At 31.6% G+C, this 21286-nt stretch overlaps 2 protein-coding genes and 1 long non-coding RNA gene across 5 annotated transcripts; 2 read left to right on the plus strand and 1 right to left on the minus strand.

Annotated features, from left to right (window-relative positions):
- The first annotated feature begins 7555 nt into the window (after window positions 1–7555).
- On the plus strand, window positions 7556–8565 carry LOC107962135 (uncharacterized). Its single transcript, XR_001701522.2, has 2 exons — window positions 7556–7891; window positions 8244–8565. It is a non-coding gene; the product is annotated as an uncharacterized lncRNA (long non-coding RNA).
- Window positions 8566–9344: 779 nt separating this feature from the next.
- LOC107962134 (cation/H(+) antiporter 15) lies at window positions 9345–12500 on the plus strand. Of its 2 annotated transcripts, none has more exons than XM_041116028.1 (3): window positions 9345–9867; window positions 9985–10986; window positions 11072–12500. In XM_041116028.1, exons 1-3 carry the CDS (start codon window positions 9634–9636, stop codon window positions 12305–12307), a joined length of 2472 nt encoding a protein of 823 aa, XP_040971962.1. In that variant the 5' UTR covers window positions 9345–9633; the 3' UTR covers window positions 12308–12500. The 2 variants fall into 2 exon arrangements, with proteins under 2 accessions (XP_040971962.1, XP_040971963.1); XM_041116029.1 differs by having other exon boundaries at window positions 9726–9867; window positions 9953–10986.
- Window positions 12501–13581: 1081 nt separating this feature from the next.
- Window positions 13582–18146, minus strand: LOC107962133 (biotin carboxyl carrier protein of acetyl-CoA carboxylase). 2 transcript variants are annotated; one of them, XM_041116031.1, is made up of 9 exons: window positions 17775–18146; window positions 16153–16347; window positions 15771–15847; window positions 15093–15146; window positions 14618–14878; window positions 14470–14532; window positions 14249–14317; window positions 14116–14161; window positions 13582–13903 (listed from the first exon to the last, which is right to left on the minus strand). In XM_041116031.1, exons 1-9 carry the CDS (start codon window positions 17806–17808, stop codon window positions 13842–13844), a joined length of 861 nt encoding a protein of 286 aa, XP_040971965.1. In that variant the 5' UTR covers window positions 17809–18146; the 3' UTR covers window positions 13582–13841. The 2 variants fall into 2 exon arrangements, with proteins under 2 accessions (XP_040971965.1, XP_040971964.1); XM_041116030.1 differs by having other exon boundaries at window positions 16141–16347; window positions 17775–18091.
- Window positions 18147–21286: the final 3140 nt, after the last annotated feature.

The raw sequence follows: 21286 nt of genomic DNA on the forward strand, positions 1-21286 counted from the left end.
AAATAATATTAGTATATAAATAGAAATAGAAATATAATAAATAGAAATATAATAATAGTATAAATATAAATAGATAAATAATAATTAGATAAATAATAATAGTATTAGAATAAAAAAATAAATATAAATAGAAACATAATAATAATAGCAATAATATATTAAATTAGTTAATTTGATAATAAAATAGCAAAAATAAAAAAAGGATTAAATCAAACCTTAAAGTAAAATTTTGGGGCAAATCAAAAATAAATAAAAGGAAATGGACCAATTTGAACTTGCGAATAACAAGGAGGGACTAAAAGGGAAATAATCCCCATCCTCCAAAACGCACAGCTTCAAGGAAGACCAAAATGCAGTCAAAACAAATTTTAGGGCAAAAATTAAGAATAATGAAAACTTAATTGCAAAACAATAAAAAAAGGGAAGGGCTAAAAGCAATTGGACAAATTTAGAAAAAACAAAGAAATTGAAATGAAATAGACAAAATTCCCACGTAATTGAAAGAGAAGAAAATAATTCCATTCTAATGGAGATAGGAAAAGAGAGAATAATTCAATTTCCAATTGAAGTAGGAATACCGAAAGTCCTCCCTTTCAAAGAACAAAATACCCCTATTTATATACATGGGGTTTACTGAAAACAACCTAACTAATTTAATAAATTAAAATAAAAATAAAAATAATATAATATCTTCCTATTTTTGGCCTTTTACCAAGTCAATAGAATTTGATAACTCCTTGGCTTTCTCAATCTTTTTTATTTGGCCCCAATTTAATGATTGTCTTTCAATTTGACCATTTTTGGCTTTATTTATTCAGTTATTATTTTTTCCGGGCCCAGGCCAAAATTGGTCTATTACACGCATGATTTACAAAATGTGAAATTTTGGTACCATGTGGACATATGTGATTTGCATGTTAAGCATGCCTATGTGATTTTAAGTGAAAAGTGATATAATGAGCATGCCTCATATGCCAAAGTGAAAAATGATTTTTTTAAGTGAAAAAGTTATTTTGACCATATCACATGCATGGGGTAGGATATGTGAAAGGTGAAAGTATGTGGTAATTTATCTGTATTAACGTGACACTATTCACGATTTTGATTATGTGGTAGGATATCTGCAATTTTGGTGGCTTGTCCACAATATTGCTTATTGGCTGTTTATCTACGATTTTGGTGATATTATTCACAATTTGGTGTGTTGGATGGACGAGTTATGAGGAACTCGATTTTGGTGTGTGGCTGAGATTGGTAGGACTGTTTTCATAAAGTCTGCATCGTTTTACAAAATGTGCATTGAAATGATCATGCATAGTATAAGTGTGAAAGATTGAGTTATATGAAATTGATATGATTATTATGATTGTACAATGCATATGTTTATATGCATGTGATTGTGTTTATGTTAATCTCACACTGAGCTTTATAGCTGACCTCCTTTTAGTTTTTTGATTTTACAGAAAACCTGAGGTTAGGATTCGATGACGGCATTTGGAGGAGTTTCTCGAAAGTCTTTTTAAATTAAAGTAATTAAATTTTATTTTGATATGTTGATATTTTGCATTTGTAATAAATTTGAGTATGGACTATGGCATGAGACTTTATTTTGAGGATTTTTCATTCTGATTTGCATAAATTGCTTGCATGACATTAAGTTTTAAAAATTGTATAAATTAGTATCCGATAAGATTTTGCTTGAAGCTCAGTTTTTAAAATAGAATCTGTCAATAACATATTTTTCCGCTACATTTCTAAAAAATGAGTTTTTTTAAAAATAAAATTAGCCTTAGTTTTCAAAATTATTAATGTTTACAAATGAGTTTTCTAAAGACATTTGATTTATGAAGTTAATATGTTTTTATTTTCGAAATAATGAAGATTAACCAAGTTATCCAATTTTGAATAAAAAGACAACTGATTTAGAAGTATGATTGAAAATTCAAAATAATTTTGAATAAATGATTGAATGTTTAAAATTCAGATATTATTTATTTTGATTCCTGAAATTTTCACGATTTTTATGAAATTAAAATAAACGTTTTATTTCATTTGTTTTGAATTGATAAGTCAATAGTTTTAAAATATTTTTTTTTCAAAATTCTGAAAGTTTATTTCAGCCATTTTCGTGGAAAAATGGTTTTTGAAATGAGATTGAAAATAAAGTTGAACATTCAATTTTACTAGTTTTGAACGAATTGCACAAATGGTTTAAAATAAAATAAAATAAGTACATTTGAAACCAATAAAGTGTTTTTCTGGGTCATTCCGGTGGCCAATGTAGCCTTCCGAATTCAGCCATAACGACTAGGCCGGGTTTGAGATGTTACAATATGAGGCACAAAAAAAACTTGAGAAGCACAGGTTTCTTTCTATTCTCCTTCATCTTCTAATATTCCTAGATTGTTTTGTAAAGAATTACTGCAAAAGTTCTTTATAGAAATTGATAGTGTTGTTATACCATGCTCAATGCTTAATAGACTGTTTCCGTTAGTGCAAAATGTCAACGATCATCGGGCTTCATTGTATCATCGAGGTTCATTTGCTAGAAACTATTTTACACACCAAAACATAGGTAGGGGTGAATAGAACGCTAAATTTAGTGACATGATTATACATGTCGAAACTATTTTTTTGAAAACGGGCATTAACTTTGTTTGAAAGCGAAGATTAAAACGTGAGTCGCACCGATCTTTATTAGGTGTGATTGGATCACCTTTGTTTTAATAAAACATTTTAGCTTACTAAAACGGTATTTGGTCTACGAAACTCGAGAGAATGGGTTCGGGAATCGATTATGTGCGAGGAAGGATTAGCACCCTCGTCACGCCCAAAATTGGTACCGAATTGATTAGTTAGTGTCTTAATGTCGAAATTTGAAAATCGAGAATGGATTTAAAATATGATCCTTTTTATTAACGTCGATTTTAAAAATGCTTGAATTAGATCAAAACAATTGCTAAAGATTTTCTTGTCTCGAGATATTGGGGTATCACATCCTGTAACACCCAAATACCCGTATCCATTGCTGGAATAGGGTCACATAACATAACCTGCTCAACTCCTCTATAGAACACTTCGCGTACATAAGAATCAGATTTGCACTTTTCAGTTTCAATAATTTCGAATCCAATGTAATTAAATAATTATAACAACAATAGCATGTTTTCGTGAGTAACTTCTATAGTATGCGCATACAAAAGGGTAAAAGTGTAAAGTCTTGAGCTTAATGTATAACATCATACAACTAAAACTTTTCTATTCATTTGGTGATTTTTCTCCTCTTGACCGAATACACATACATAATATATATCTCAAATACTTAACATGTTAGTTCAAGCATAACATAATCACACTCATATCACATCTATGAACTTATATGTCAAGTTGATTAACACTTCAAGATTTATATATAAACCATTATCAAATCCATACATAGGACTTTAGCCATATTAGCATGGCTTTATATACAATACTATCAAAATAGCAAACCTCCCAAAATATTATCCTATACATGCCATAATGTCTACTAGAGTTTTAAACAAAGGTACCAAAAAGGTTGTCAAAAGATGCGATGACTTCGTAACGGTTCCAAGCTTTCATCGACAAGATGATCTATACAAAACCAATAAACACATCAAGTGAGTTATTAACTCAGTAAGTCCTAAGAAATTTCAAGAATGTAATAACCCGATTAAATTAGCAAAATAAAATTTCAATCCAATACTAGCCGAATTCAGCTATGATATCACAAGGAAATCTTATGTCACATACGTACATTATGAATTTGGTACATACTTACCCGAATTCACTATGTACTCCTACACCATTTAATGACAAATTGAAAATACCATGGTAAATGTCATATACAAATCATTGGCGTATATGTAAATGACATACAATGTCCAATTATTTAAATAAAGCACTAACCAAGCCATTCCATCTATCAATCCAATCTCCAATCTATTTAGATTCATTTATCACTACTTTATATCTTTGTTCAATTATATACTAATTGAGCCGATTACCTTTCTCTTCTTTCTCTCTTCCCAAGCATTATATATTAATACACATATTAGAATCAAATCCCATGTCTAGTATCCATGCACATTTCATTACTCCCAATTTAATGTTTTAATGAATTTTAATTTGCACAAGTAGTGCTCCACGATCGATATCACACACTTAGTGCTCGATTTGAAAGTCCGCACACATAGTGCTCTTACTTATTTGCACACATAGTGCCACGTTTTCTCGCACACATAGTGCCATGTAATCTCGCACACATAGTGCCGCATAGCCTTGCACACATAGTGCTGTATTTTCTTATCTATTGCTACCACAATATCATAGATAGGTCAATATTTTCACATTCGATTTTCAAAAACTCATACATACCATGGTTTCTTATCCAACTTATTTTGTGTCATTTATGTGCAATGTTAACCATAGCTTAAATTACTTAAGGACTTACTTTTTAGTCGGATGAACAACTCTGATTGGCTACTCAACCGCTTTCGCTTTCCCTTTGGCTGAACATGGCTCCCTTTGATCTTGAGCTCCAACTAAGCAAATAAAATAACTCAATCATTGTAGCCCCAATTTATATTCATTCCTCATAGACACACACACAGATTCGGTATTCCATCTAATATTAACCAAGCCATAACAATATAACATTTAAATATTCAAGATTTATCACCTAATAACTAAAACCGATCATCAAATTTATTTAACCATTTTTTTTTATTCCTTCAAGACCCCATTCGGCATTTGCCCACACATAATTTAAAATTTAACCTTTAAACTTAATGCATATCCAAACATACTTCTCATCTATTCCATTAATTCAATACATATACAAGATCAATTTCGGCAACTCACATTTCCAAATTTTTCAATACTCAACAATTTGTCAATTAATTAGCTAAGCTCATTTTCGGTTAGTATTCATTTAAATGCTACCAAGCTCATATACTTCTAATTTCATGAGTTCAACATCTTAATGCCCATTTTGATCACTCAAATAAATTTCCAATACATAAATTAAGAATAAATTTCCAATACATAAATTAAGTCACTCAAACAATCTTAATTTAAATTCGGCAAACACACATACCAAACTATCTTAGCCAAATTCTCCATAACACTTAAACTAAAATATGCACATTAAACTTACTCAATTTTCATTATGCCTTTCACTCCTAAAACATAAAAATATCAATCTTATTCCTTCATCCATGTCTCGGTCAATTGCTCATATTACCCCATAAACATGAATTTTGCACTTTAACTTATCTACCATGACTCATTCGGCCTTAACACTTATTTGATCCATTTCTCATACAAGAAAGTAAAAATAAAATGAACATTCCATTTAAACCCCATATGGCCGAATGCACAAAGTATTACCCAACTAACAATTCAACAAGTTTAACCTCATTCTAACATCTACTTATTCAATATAACATGAAAACAACCTCTAATTCCAACATCTTGATTCACGGCCTAGTGCCCAAACCACCATAGAAATTTGATTTGCTTGACATGGCCAAGAAATGCATTTAACAATTAACTTAAACATATAAAAAGATTTCAAAATCACTTCAAAACTTACCTCCAACTAGCAAAAGAAGGTGCCGAATTGCCTTAATGTAATTTCTCTTTTTCTTTCCTTTTGTTTTGGTTTTGCAAGAAGAAGAAGATGAACACTTATGTTTCAGTCTCTTCTTTTATTCATCTTTTTATTTTTAATTCATATTATTTATGATATTTTAATCACTTATCAATATAATATTTTAATTAAATTAAACTTAGTGGAGGGACATCATTACTTGGCCGGCCACTTAATGCATATTGGGCATTTTGACATGCAAACCCAAACTTTCATACTTTGAAATTATTTGGTCCTCACACATTTACCTAACATATTTTCTAAGTTTCTCAACTAAGTCCTTTCAAGTGAAATTCACATTCACATGACTAAATTAAAACATCAAATTTTTCACACATGCACTATCACACATAGAAGATATGAAAATTAATTTTTAATAAATTTTATGACTCGCTTTTGTGGTCCCGAAACCATATTCCGACTAGGGTCAAATTAGGGCTGTCACACATCCCGTAAGTTAGGACACAATACCATGAACTCCCGAGCGCAAGTTTATCTTTAATTTTAATTGAAATTTCATGTGTCTTGAAACTTAAAGGGATATTTGGCCATTTAGATTTAACGAGAAAACCGAAACCCCGTAAGTTAAGGTACGATTCCTCGAATTTCCTAAAACACAAAATATTGCCTTATTTGGAAACTTTTCTTTTTGAAATATAGTGAGTATGATATTTAACAACGTACATTTATTTTGTTTGGAAAAAATAAAATGATCCATATTTGATAAACATGTTGGAGCTTAACACATGACATGATTTAAAATAAAATAAAAGGTACTATAAAGCATGGAATATTAATACACGAATTAGATGCAAGGTTAATGAGTGTCAACAATATGAGGATGCTAAATAAACAATTTCAATAACATGTAATGGCAATATTCACACGACGTACATCGTTTTTAATATCAACCTTAATAAACATAGAAATGAAGTAATAATAAAAAACAGCCTAAAACAAATAATAAGATAATTTTAAATAAACAATATGTACATAAAAGTTTTAAAATAAATACTATAAAAGCAATCTAAAGTAAATAATACAAAACAATTTAAAATCATTAATAAAATGTCTAAAATAAATAATACGTAAAAAAATTAAAATAAATAATATACATAAAATAAAAACAGTTTAACATAAATAATGTATATAAAAAAATAATGTATAAAGAGTTTAAGATAAACAACATAAAAATTTGAAAATAAATAATTCATATAAAAAGGAAGTTTAAGAATAAACATTATATGAATTTATAATAATAAATAGTTCAAAAATAATATATAAAAAGAATTTAAGATAAATAAATAAATAAAACAATATGAAGTAATTAATATATATAAAATAATTCAAAATGACATGTATTAGAAAACAGTTTAAAATAAATATTATATAAAAATTTAAAGTAAGTAATATATAAAATAGTTAAAAATAACACAAAAAATATATTTAAAATAAACAATACAAAACAGTTTAAAATAACTAATATAAAAGGTTTAAAATAAATAATATATAAAATAGTTTAAACTACATAATGTATATAAATTTAAAATATATAATATGTAAAAGTTTAAAATAAATAATGTATATAAAAAATTAAAATAAATAATATGTAAAATAATTTAAAATAGTATATAATGAAACAGGTCAGGGATTGAATTGAAGTCGAAGTAAAAATATGGGGCAAAAATTATAAATAATGAAAAAAGGCCACCAAGGACCAAAATGAATCACGCTGAAATGACGAGGGACTAGCTAGGAAATATTTCCAGCCTTTATTCGTATCATTTCAGTAGGGACTGAAATGAAATCAGAAGAAAATTATCCGGCCAGATTTTAAAAAAATAAAGAAAGTGAAAGAAAGGGTGAAATTGCAGCGCGCACAAAGGTGGAGGGACCTCGCGCATAAATATCCCAATAATGGGAAACACGCGGATCCCCCCTGAGTACGGGTCGGATTCGGGTCGACCTTTCCCAAAACGACGCGTTTTGCACCTGGGAAGGCCACCCAAAATGCTGCCGTTTTTTGTGCTTTCTATTAAAGCAATTTTTTTTTCTCTTCATTTCTGCACTCCTTTTTTAAAAAACAGAGAGTTCTTTCTTTTCTTTTTTTTACTCTCTCCCTCTCCCTTTTAAAACTCTCCTCCACATTCGGCCTATAAGGCTGCTTGGTGGTCCGTTACAACCGTTGGCCGACGACGGCGGTGGAGCGCAACCCAGGTACGCCCTTTTCCTCTCTTTTTTTTTAAATCTATGCATTTTTTTATTAAAATAGATTTTTTAAAAGAAGGAAGTAAATGAATAAACATAAAAAACAAAGATAAACAGAAAATGAAAGAAAGAAAAAAAAGAAAAAGAACAAACCAAAACCTTTTAAAACTTCCGTTTTAGTTCTTTTCTGATTTTTAGTGTGTGTAAAAAGTTTTTGTAAAAAACAGAAAAAGAAGCTACAATGAGAAGGTTGTGGCTTTTAAAGCCAAGTTACAAGACTTTTCTTTTCTATTTTTTTTTTGTCTTTTTGCTCTTGTTTCTTCTACTACTTGTGTGTGCCTTTTTTGCTTGCGAGTTGCAGGTGGTTGTCAGAGGCGTGCGATGCAGGTGATAGGCGAGCCGAGTGGCGGTGGTGGCGCGCATGAGGGGCTAAGCGGCGGCTGCAATGCTAGGGTTCCTTCACTTCTTTTTTTCTGCTGAAAATGTTTTGGGTTAATAAGGCTAGGGTTTAGGTTATTTGGGCCTGTTGGGCTTGTTGGGTTTTGATTGGGCTATTGGGTTTAATATGTAAGTAGACATTAATTTTGGGCTATTTAATTATTTGTTTAGGTTTATTGTTTTTTTTTGTTTTGTTGACTTGGGCCAAAATTGGCTATTACAATACACTTTGAAGCTTTCGCTAATTTCTCATAAATTCATTTTTTTTATCCTTATGCACTGACAATGTCCCATAGATGTAGGAAGTTTTTTAACTATGGAGACTTTGTTCTGGTGTCCATCTCGTTTTTCTTATTAGTAGTTACTTTATTAGTTGCAACTAAGCAAATAGTTGATAAGAAAAAATCAAGTAACTTTCAAGTTATTACATTAGAAATAAAAATACTTATAAAACTTTAGAATCATATAAATCCATCTAAGATTGCTCGACCTAAACCAATACAAATCTAAAATAATCTGAGCACAAAATATTTGAATTTAAGAGGGTTTGAGAATAATAAAATTTAAGCCTGAAAAAGACCAAGCTCAAAAAATTCCCATCCTAAATTAATTTAAACCCAAAATAATGTAAATTTAAAGAAAACTCAATTTGAACCCATTCAAACATGTTTGCCACCACTCCTTTTTCCCATTTTGAAATGAAGAACAAATTTTAATGTAACTTTAATGGCTACAATATCTTACAAATTCCTCTATTTTAGAGATCATATCAATTTTTTATTTTTATTTGCAATTCAATTTCAAATAATAAAAAATTGGACTATAAAAGCTTCTAAAATATGAAGTTTAATAAAAATTAAATAATATTTTTAAATAGTAAAATGTGAATTCTATTAAAATTTGGTCTTATACAAGAATTAAATTAATGTTTTTAATAGTAAAAAACGTAATTTGATAAAATTCCAATAATAAAATTAGCTGGTAATTACTTTTTCCAAATTTAATCACCATTGAGATATTTTTTAAAATAAAAAGGATAAATGAGAGGGAGAGAAGTGATTAAAAGGGCTATTTTTCATCCTTATGTTGAACTATGGTTGAATAATTAGAAGAGATGAGTGATAGATTATGTTGAGCGAAAACCATTTATTTTAGTGACCTAGCTTGAAGGACAACCTCCCAATCAAAATTGTGGAATTCCAAAAAAAGAGGCTCACCATCCACTCCTACTTTTTGTACCTTTAGATTCTTGCTGCTTAGTTCCCATTTCTTTCTTCCATCGGATTCCTTGATCGAGAAGCAGCAATTGAAGCATGGAAGGGGGATTAACTCATGATGCAATCAAGATTGGTAAAAACCTGACCATTCTTTGCATAAACAACTCATTTAAGAAAATCCCAGCAAAGAGTATATGGCTCAGTGGTAACCCTCTCGTCAGCCCCACCACTCTTCTCATGTTTCAGCTCTCTAGCATTTCAACGGTCTCACTTCTCATCAATGTTTGTTTCAAGCCTTTAGGACAATCATCCTTAGTCTCGCAGATTTTTGTATGTTATTTTTCTTTTCAATTCTAACATTAAGTTACTTAAATGTATCATATACTTATTTACTTACATTTATAATTAACATCAGGTTCTAAACACTTGTGTTAACCAAAAACCCAGGGTGGAATGATATTTGGCCCATCAATTCTTGGCCACAGCCAAGACGTAGCCGACACCGTTTTCCCGATCCATAGCCGAGCTATAATGGATGTGTTCTCAGGATTCGGCATTATGTTCTTCTTCTTCGAAGTTGGAGTAAAGATTGACCCGTACCTGATGGTGTGTCCGGGACGAATGGCTGCAGTTATAGGCGCTTCGGCTCTCATCATTACGACGGGTCTTTCAATTGGACTTGCTGTTTTCTTAAAGACGTCCGTCACCATGAGTACCTCCCTCCAGAACTCGTTGATACTTGTAGCATCATCTCAATCTTTAACAGCTTTCCCTGTAATTTCTACACTGCTAGACGAGCTCAAGATTATAAACACTGATGTCGGTCGAATTGCTCTCTCTTCCTCCATGTTTTCCTTTTTAATCGGTTTTTCGACGACTTCGATTCTTTTCTCCATCAAACAAGCCAATTCCCATCATATTTACAGTTTTCTACCACCCTTTCTTTCCGTAGTTGCATTTGTAGCCACCAACTTTTTAATTCTTCGTCCCAAGTTAAAGAAGATGTTTACTCAAGCAGTGGGTCCAAAATCTATTGATGAGAAGACCATAGCATCTATATTCATCCTAGTCATGGTGTCGGCATTCATTAGCGAGGTAATCGGGCAGCATTACATCTTCGGACCATTACTTTTAGGCCTGGCTGTGCCTGATGGACCGCCTTTAGGCGCAGCTATATCGTCCAAGCTAGCTTCTCTCGGGTTAGCCTTTTTCTATCCAGCCTACTGCGCTGTCACCGGCCTGCAAACAAATGTCTTCGACGTCGATTTAGAAACTTACTACATTATCGGGATCATCATCATCTTTACTTTCGTTGTCAAGCTTATAGCAGTGATATTACCAGCTCTCTGCTTCAATTTGCCCATCAAAGAAGCAGTTGTGCTTGCACTGATTCTAAACGCAAGAGGCATTGTTGAACTTACTTTCGTCAATCTTTGGAAGGACGGAAAGGTTCGTTATAGACCCTTAGTTTTCACTACTTAATGATTTTAACATCCTTTAAGTTAACCTAAAGCGTCCGTTTTTTCGATTGCAGCAAATCGGAAATCAATCATTTACACTGGTAACGGTCTCGGTATTGGTAGTGACCGCGATTATAACTCCGTTGGTACGAATGTTGTATGATCCGACGAAGCAATGTGTTTCAGAAAAGAGGAGTACCATCCATCATTCCAACAGTAATTTAGAGTTTCGTATCCTGGTTTGCATCCATAACCCTGAAAATATCCCAACAATAATGAACATCCTTGAAGTAACCCATGCCAGTGAAATGAACCCCGTTGCGGTCACAGCTATGGTCCTAATTGAACTTGTGGGAAGATCAACCCCGGTCCTCGTACGGACTGACAAGCATCGCGGAGAAACGCCATTGTTGGCAGACCAAGTACTCAATTCCCTGATCCAGTACGAGGCACGCAATGAAGGCTGCACCACTGTTCAATCATACACATCAATGTCACAATTTCAGACAATGCACGATGATATCTGTCGTATAGCAATCGACAAGCGTGCCAACGTATTGATCCTGCCTTTCCACAAGAAATGGGCTATAAGTGGGAAGATCGAGTCCACCAGTAGTCCCATACAAAACTTGAACATCAATGTCCTAAACAAGGCACCATGTTCGGTTGGAATCCTTATAGACAGGGGAATCCTAACTGGTTTCACGTCGGTCCGGACATCCCAGTTGAAATTCCACGTCGCCGTCCTCTTCCTAAGCGGGTCCGATGACTTGGAAGCGCTAGCTTACAGCTTCCGAATGGGGAAACATGAACGCGTTCATCTAACCATCATCCGTTTACTCGTTTCCGGAGACGAAAACGCGAAAGACTTTAAGTTCGACAACAATGTGATCCATGAATATCGACAAGCTAACAAGGAAAATGATCGTATTACGTATGAAGAAAGGGTATTAACAGATGGGTTATGCTTATCTTCGTATATGAGTTCAAACCTAGAACATTATAATTTGATTTTAGTAGGGAAAACCCACCAAGATTCACCACTGCTCCATGGACTTGGAGAGTGGAACGAGTGCCCGGAGCTTGGGGTGATGGGCGACATGCTTGCTTCGCCATATTTGAAGACCAAAGCGTCGGTGTTAGTGATTCAGCAACATAAGTTACGAGGGAAGCTGCTGGGCAAAAACATGAGATTTCTAAGGAGTAAAAGTAGTTCAATTTATCCAGAATTGCCAACCAAAATTATTTGTCAGGGAGCCAAGACTGATTCCTTTTATATTTCAGTCGATGGATCTCGTCATTCTTATTAGATACTTTTCACACACACACACACATCGAAAACGTTGCATTTATGTATTTATTTGTTGTTGTTTTTTAATTTGTTAGGGTTTAGTAATTTGAGCTAATAGCTGAGTCTGACAGCTTAGCATTTTAATATGCCATTCTTGGAATGTCCGATGTATGTACATAGCTTGTTTTGATGAACTGTGAATTAAAATTAAATTCTAGGACTTGTTGGTAATTCAACTACAGCACATGTGCCAACAACCTCCAGCTTCTACAAATTCCTCCACTTTTTATTTTATTTTATCGGTTTGCTAAGCTAATAAAAGAAAATAAGTCTCATGTATATTCTTATTTAATATTGCGGATAATAAGAACCAAGCTGGTTACATGATGGGTAATAGAAGAAGAGGAAAAAGAAACTAATAGTTGGACAATAGTGATGATTAATGGTTCACAAAACTTGAAAGATTTTAGAAAGAAATTCAGAAGGAAAAACGTATCGAAAATTGCCAATAAATCTATTTTAACGGAGATGTTATATATCCAAAAAAAAATAGCGAGGAGGTTGACTCCATTGCTCTTTAGAGAGACATCATCAAGGAGGTTGAAGAAGCTTGAGTTGTGGGTAAGCAGTTATATCTTAATGTAGTCGAGTAGAATAAAAGGTAATTGCAAAACTGGAAATTATTATATTGACAGGAAGGCCATAAAGATTTGAAGTAGCATTTTTCACAAGTGAGATGAAAATATATGAAGCTACTTAATAACAAGTTTCAAGATTAATCTTACGTTTTATTAAGATTATGTCCCAAGAAGATTTTTCAATATATTTGACTTGTGTGTCGGTGTGCGTTTGACTTGTGTAACAGTCAATATATGAAGCATTTTTCATTCTTGTTGAGGAGAGTTTCCTTTAGACACAGGTGTTTTACAATTTGTTTGATCTTCTTGTTCCAATAAAAATATTACTCAACTTTTGATTAGTTTTACTCTATTAAATTTTTTAAAATAGTTTCTAATTATATTGTAAACATATATCATTTAAAAATTAAATATATAATCTTATAGAATAAACATAACAGAAATATGTTTAATTGTTCATATTTAAGAAATTTAAAAAATAAAAATAAAAACATATAATACATGTTCAACCATTTTTAGGTTCGGGGGGGGGGGGTGGATGAATGAATCTGAACAGGCTTCAATTATCCATTTATAAACATGGTGAGGCCTAAACAAAATTTAAAGCATATATTTTGGTGATAATAAACCAGACTCAGACAGGGCTCTCTCATAATTGCAAAAATGTCTGAAAGCTTAGTATACAAAAATTGATGATAATAAAGTTTAACTGATACAATTGATAAGCCTATGCTGGATCTTAAACAATTATTCCATAATTTCCTGGGAATTTAACTGACTGGCAACATTAATTACAAATATCACTAGCTACATCAACATTGTGCCTGCTGGCATCAAAATACAGAACAAATGCAAGGATGTGAGGAGAAAAGGACATAATCTCTGCAAAAAGGTACCCTAGATACGCTGGAGAGATCAATTGATGGGATGGAATGATGGCAAGACTGCAATAAGAGCGTCTCCATAACCAACGCCATCTGTGCAACGCAAGCAGCCGAAACAAAGGCAATAGATCACATGTCAGTCTTGTTTTAGATTCAAGAATAAAACCATTTGTCGCAATTGTCCAGGTTTAGTTTTAGCCATTTCGGCATTGCATCAAACAAAAGCACTGTAAACATTTTATAAAGAGAGACGAATCTACACATTAAGATATACAAATAAATATGAAATGCAGATAATTTTATACCTCCATCATCGAAGAGGAGCCTTAAGACTTCTCCAGCAACATCCGACTGTTTGACAAATCAAAAACTCAGTCACACACCATTAAACACTTTAGAAAAGCTATTAACTAACAAATGAAAATAATTTGAATTCACCTTAACAGGAAGTTCGGTACCAAATTGATCCAAGAATCCTATTACTTGTCCTTCTTTGATCAAATCACCCTGTAAGTATTTTTTTTTATTGCAATTTATGAGGATCAAGAAAATCTGGCTTAAGTTACACGATCATAACATAACAAAACAAGAGCTTCCATGCTATTTGTTTTCAAAGGATGTTGTTTTACAAGACAACTATTCAGAAAGAAAAATAATACCTCTTTGCAGATGGGAGGTTGCTTCTTTCCTTTAACTGTTCTTCCCCTTCTGAATGTGCCAACCTGCAGTAAAGTGAAGGTCATTACAGTATTCCACATGAGAAGAAAAATATAACATAACCCTTACACTTGATAGAAGAAAACATACAATGGGAGATGGTACGAGAACATAGTTATTAGATTCAGAAGCTTCCAAGGCAGCTAACTTGGATGACTTCCCGACATTGATATTTTTGAATGGGGTAACCTTCTCTGCAGCGGGTTTCGGTGGTGAAGGAGGTAGAGCAGCAGCAACTGATTCATTCATTGGTACAGTTGGGATTGGTGGAGCTGTTGTAGGCGAAATGTTAGACAATGGACCTTTTGTGGCACCAACATTGCGCTTCAAATGCATTTCAAAGTCTCCAATCTAGCAAAATGAAACCGATAACCAATTAGAAAAATACAGTAGGATGCTGCATTCCATTCATTCAATGATCAACATGGAAGTTATTATCACTTGTGATTTCCTCATAAGCGCTGAGACATAGCTTTACAGAAAATTTTCAGGTTAAACATTGAGTTGTGACTGAGTTTAGCAGAAGCATGCAAGTCTATCACACAACAAAAGAAAAGGTAGCAACCTTCATTTTCAGCTCAGCAACCTCAGTCTCATCGCATACCTCCAGTACCAATGCCTGACAGTTTAAGGAATTAAAATGTTAATTATCTAGCAAATTATAATCAAAATGCAGATTTTTTTCTTTGATCAATATGTTAGGGGCAAAAGCTATAGAGAATGATGAAAAATAAGTCAAAAGAAAGACTTAACAAGATGAAAACAATCATAAACTTGGTAGAAACCACACAACAGCAACTTAAAGATAGATATAAGTAATCCCAATACATAAAATTACTAGATTAGTAGATTTTGTAAGGTGCATGAAGTATTGCCTGAAAGGCGGGTGTTTTTATTCATGCTTAAAATATAGAATAATCAATCAGTATTGTTTTAAAAATAATTTGTTAAACTCTGCCAAATCCCCAACAAGAGAGAATAAAGGTCAAAACAAACCGGTACTAATACTAATTTTTGGCTCCAAATGAGGCAGATACAAATTATTATGCCGAAGCTATACTATATCAACCAAGTTGTTTGGAAAGAAAAGAAACACGATTAACCAAATTAAAACATAAATGGATTTCTGAAAAGGGTAAATAGTTATCAATAATCTTTTTGCCGCAATAACTCTTCTCATAGACATGTGAGAAATGATAAGCAAGAATAGAAAAGACAGTCAATTTGAACATTTTATAATCACCTCAAATCCATTTGGAAAAGTTGCAGTCGGTGAAGTTTTCTTCTCCAATGAGCCTTTTTTGGAGCTATCAGAAGGAACTGTGGAAACAATGGTTATTAAATCTTATGATGCAAAACAGACAAATTCCCCAGGGTGTAATGTAATCACATAACAGAAGACTTTAAAAACTATTTTGCTTTTGCTATTCAAAACAAAGTGATTTTGCTTTCTGCTACCAGTATAAATCAAACATGTCTGAAGAGAATAAGAGCTTGAACACAACAGTAGCAGTTCCATGATTTAATTTGCAGTTGAACTATAATTAACAAATTTTTTGCAAACAAGGAAACCATCAAGTGAAAATTTTCATCCTCCTTTGATATTAACTCACTATTAGACTTGCCTGTTACAGTAGCTTCAGGTGTCTTCATGCATGATATTAGAGTTACAATTTGTTGTTTTGGAAAACAGTTCTTCTCGCCAAATATCAAGCCTGCGAGACATGATTTTCTTGAAGCGGGCCAGCCGCCAGAATACATACAAACAGTACCAGGCCTTTCGAGTGAGCAAGGTGCTTGTGAAACAGCGCATACAGAATCTAAAAGTTAAGAGCAGCATACGGGCTTCAATGGAAAATAAAACCATATATACAAAAATTATATTCATAAAATTACTTATAAGTCACAATCATACTTTGCTAATGTAAAGAAATTTAAAAACTACATGATAAAAAACGGTTGTCAACAAAGAACCAAATTAGTCAATAATATATCATATTATCAGTACGAGGATATCGTAATATCATAAAATTACTTATAAGTCACAACCATACTTTGCTAATGTAAAGAAATTTAAAAACTACATGATAAGAAACGGTTGTCAACAAAGAACCAAATAAGTCAATAACATATCATATTATCAGTACAAGGATATCACAATATCATAAAATTACTTATAAGTCACAACCATACTTTGCTAATGTAAAGAAATTTAAAAACTAAATGATAAGAAACCGTTGTCAACAAAGAATCAAATAAGTCAATAATATATCATATTATCAGTACGAGGATATCACAATATCTTTAAGTAGAAGAAACCTAACTTGCAAATTATCTGAAGTCAAAAACTCTAAAAGAACTAAGGAATAAACATTCAACTGCTGAAACTGTAATGACCGGGTTTTTGGATGTCTCCCCCACATCACCACACGTAACGGGATATAGTAGCCACACTGCGTATAAGGTATCATCATTTGTAGGCACCTACAACACAAGCCTTCATCCAAAGGTGCGCTTTTCTCAGTTCCAATTAAAGAACTCTTCTACATTTTTTTAAACCTAAACATTAGCAATAACCGGTCAATGATCAAGCTCCTTTCTAACTTCTCCAAACAAAATCTTCCAAAATTAGGGAGGGGGGGTTAGATTTTAGAATAGGATAATGTGCCAATCATATACTTCTATCTAAATAAGAAAACTGAAAAATAAGACATCTCTAAAATAACTTCCAAAATTAGCTTCCACACAAATTCCTAAAGATATCTTTTTTACTCCTTTTGGTTTGAGCATTGATTATTGTTGAAGGGACCTATCATGATCTGAAAAAATGGATAAAAAATTTCAACAAATAATATCAACAGTAAATACTCTATTTTTATGAAAATAAAGATTCAAATAGCTGGCTAACTTAACTTTCTCAATCGATATTAACAGCAAAAATGAAAAAAAAATAAAGCCTGATAATGAGTGATGACAGGTTTCTGGAATTTTGTTTAGCTATTTTCTTATTTGTCAAGGTCGAACAAGCTCTATAATTTACACAAAATGGTCAAACAAAATAAAGGGAAAAAAAGGACACATTTACTAGATCCGAAACAGATAGAGAACACTAAAATCACCGATTGAAAGCATCTATTATCTGTAAACGATCTTATCCTTTCTTTTTCTCTATTCATTGTTCAATAAAACCAAACAAACGCTGAAGCAAAAATAAATTTAAATGAGAAAATGAGAGAAAGAAAGTTACGGTGAAATGATCCGAGAACAGCGGAGGACTCCATTGGAAGAGGAAGAGATTTTTTTTCAAATCGACAATCAGAAAGCGAGCGAGAGCTGGAGAAAAAATAAATATAGAGGGAAAAACGGGGGGCAAAATCGAGAAGAATGAATGAATAAAGTTAGTTAGCTAAACAGTTGGTGAAAGAGTGTAATTTCAAGAGAAGGAGAAGAGCTTCGAAATGTCCGCCATTATCCTCAATTTCTCCGCACAAAGCTGAAACCTCGCCGAACGGTGGCGGAATTATTTTTACCCACTTTTATCTTATTCTTTTTATCGATTTTTAAACCCTTCTATATATATATCACTTATCTCTATTTTATTTCCGGATATATCACATATGATACATGCACTTTCATAAAATCTTTAATATAGTATATTTGATACATTAATTCATGTTTTATTATATTATTTGTACTTTCATAATATATCTAATAGGTATTTATATTTTGAAAATATTCAAAGTGATACATAAAATAAATTATTAATATGTGTTTTTATTATAAAATTTAATGTTAACACTATTAATGAATTGTTAAACTAGTAGATAAGAATTCTACATATAAATTTTTTTCCAAATAATCAAATTCACGTGAATAATATAGCATTAAATGAAAATTTAAATTATAAAAATAAATAGGTAAATGTAGGACTAATAAAAAAAGTAAATTAATATTAAACTTTCATAAGCTAAAAACTCATTTTCGCAAAGTAAATGGTCATATTCTTCAAAGAATTTTTTATTTGAAATAATATTTTTAATTAATTTTTTATTATCCATGAAAGTATAGGTATTTTCATGTAAGTTTAGTATTTATTTTTTATTAATTATATATTATTTATTTTGTTTTATTTATTTTTGGCCGAAATTAAGGTATCCATCATCGATAGATGTGATTAATCTTTTTGCCACGAGTGCTCCATTCTCATGGTTGAGGATCGAAACCCTGACCTTATGGTTAACTTTTTTATTTAACTTTTCACATAATGCTATATTATTCATGTGGACATGATGAGTTGGGAAAAAAATTCTATGCGTCAAATTTGTACTTGTTGGTTTAGCAATTTGTTAACGTTGTTAACACAAGATACCATAAACACATATTGATAGTTTAGGTACCACATTGAATATTTTCAAAATATAAGTACCTCATTGGACAATTTATTACAGTACATGTACCATAGTAAAACTTATATTAATAGTACAACTATCACATTGGACATTTTTAAAATACAAATACCATAATTTTTTAAAAGCACATGTACCAAATGTGGCATTATCCTTTTTATTTTTTACTTGTTATTTTCATTTAAAATATTAAATTCTAGGCTTAATAAAAAATTATACTAAAACTATACCTCTTTTCTCAAACTGGTACCTAAACTTTTTTTTTGTCACAATTAGTACCAAACTATATTTTCTTACCCAAATTATCTCAGTAATTAAAAAAATTTGTTAACCAATCATTTTGTGATAGGCGAAACTTTAAAATTAAAATTAAAATTAAAACTTTTAAATTTTTTTACACTCTCTCCCACAATTCGTTTTCCTCTTTTAATGCACTTTTTTAAGTGTTAGATAACTCTCTTTTTTTTTTTTTTTGCAATGTTTGTTATCATTCTTTTTTACCTAACTTGTTTTTGGTATTTGAATTTCATGTTTTATCTGAAGTTTTTATTATTATAGAAGTTCATCTATCACTAACTATTTTAGAAAAGAATTGGAGAAATTTATTTTATGAAAAATGACATTTTAGTTTTGAATTGTTGTAAGAAATGAATCAAAATGATATTTTAAACTTTATTCATTAAGCATAGTTCAAAATATATTTTTTTAACATAGATTTCTTTTGATATTGATAATATTTTTGTCAATACGAGACCACGATTTAAATATAGGGTTCCTTTAAATTATTCCTACCATTAACAATTAAAGTAAATCTCAACTCAAATGAAAAGTAAAATTTTAGCTTATTGTAATGTTTTGGGAATCGGGTCGGTTGTCGAATTGATCAAACTATTTATTCCCGATTCAATTGGTTTGACCGTCAATCTAATCGTTTCCCAAATAAAAAATATTTTTTTGAAAAATGTAAGAAAAAATATTAAACACAACCCAACTCTTAGGATTCCTTTAATGTCGGACTTACATGCAATTTTCTTCTTATTTGTACTTTTTTTAAATAAAAATGGGAGTACAACTATAGCTTGACCACTTTACCAATAAATGACGAAAAAGAAATTATTTATATAGGCCGAATTTCAAAAAAATTACGGGAATAGGCCATTAAAAAAAACGACTACTTTTCCAACGATTATTTAAATAGCTTTTGCCCACCCCAAACGATCAACAATTTTTTACTAAAACGCCCCCGCCCCATTTCAATTTTTTTCCAATTCAATCTTAACTCTCTTTTGCATTCTTAATTCTCTCTTAAATTTCTCTTAATACCCACTTAAATTCACTAATTTTTTTTCTCTTTCAATTTTATTTATTTATTTTATTTAAAATTATCTCAACATTTTCTTAAATTATTTTTCTAATACAAATTATTCGAGTTTTTTTCGAAATTGTCAATGACAATTCGTCATGATAAGAACGATATTTCCAACAATCAATTGCAAATAGTAATAATATTTCTTATTATATTTTAATGTTGTATAATTTTTATATTTTTTGTTATATTTGAATTTAATATTTTGTATATTTTTTCCTTAAATAGGTAAAAGATCAAATTTTACAAACCAACATTCGTAATTTATCTGTTCCTCCATCACCCTTGATTGAACAATATTTAAGAGAAGCCAATTTTTTACATATGACCTTTAGGTAAAGAGTGTAAGTTGGACCCAACACTTATAAGCGTGTTGATGGAAAGGTGGAGACCCGAGACACAATCTTTGTTGGACACAAGCTTCTTGACACAACCCTCTTTCATTTTGACTTCAACAGAGAAGTCCAAACCACCACAATCTTCTCCCTTACCACTGACAAATAAGTCATCCTCTTCACTGTCTTGGGCGCTTTCATCCCACCTATTCCTAAAAACATCTTCTGTTCATTGAAATGTCGGGGGAGCTCAAAGCTAAATGGGTTGACGCAATCATTTGTGTTATGGTAAACAACGCATTTGTGATGCAGATATTTCTTATAGTCTGTGGTTCAAGTTGATGGGTGGATAAAAATGTATGGTGATGTTCATCGGGGGTTAATGGGTTCTTGGGGCTTGTGCTATTGGTAGAGTTGGGTTTAGGCAGGAGATTCAAAGTGCGCTTCATTGCGTGGAAAAAATGGAAGGATGGAAGAAGAAAATGGAAAAAATAAATTTTGAATATAGGGAAGAAAAGTAAGAAAAGAAAATAAGTGAGAAGATTATTTTTTATCCTACTGAATTATAAAAGTTATTTTTTCACGTTGAGATGAGATGATGAGAGAAAAAAATAGAGATGATAATCTTTTATCCAACAGCATTAAAAAATAA

The sequence above is a fragment of the Gossypium hirsutum genome, chromosome A06 (assembly GCF_007990345.1).
Source record: "Gossypium hirsutum isolate 1008001.06 chromosome A06, Gossypium_hirsutum_v2.1, whole genome shotgun sequence".
NCBI lineage: Eukaryota > Viridiplantae > Streptophyta > Magnoliopsida > Malvales > Malvaceae > Gossypium > Gossypium hirsutum.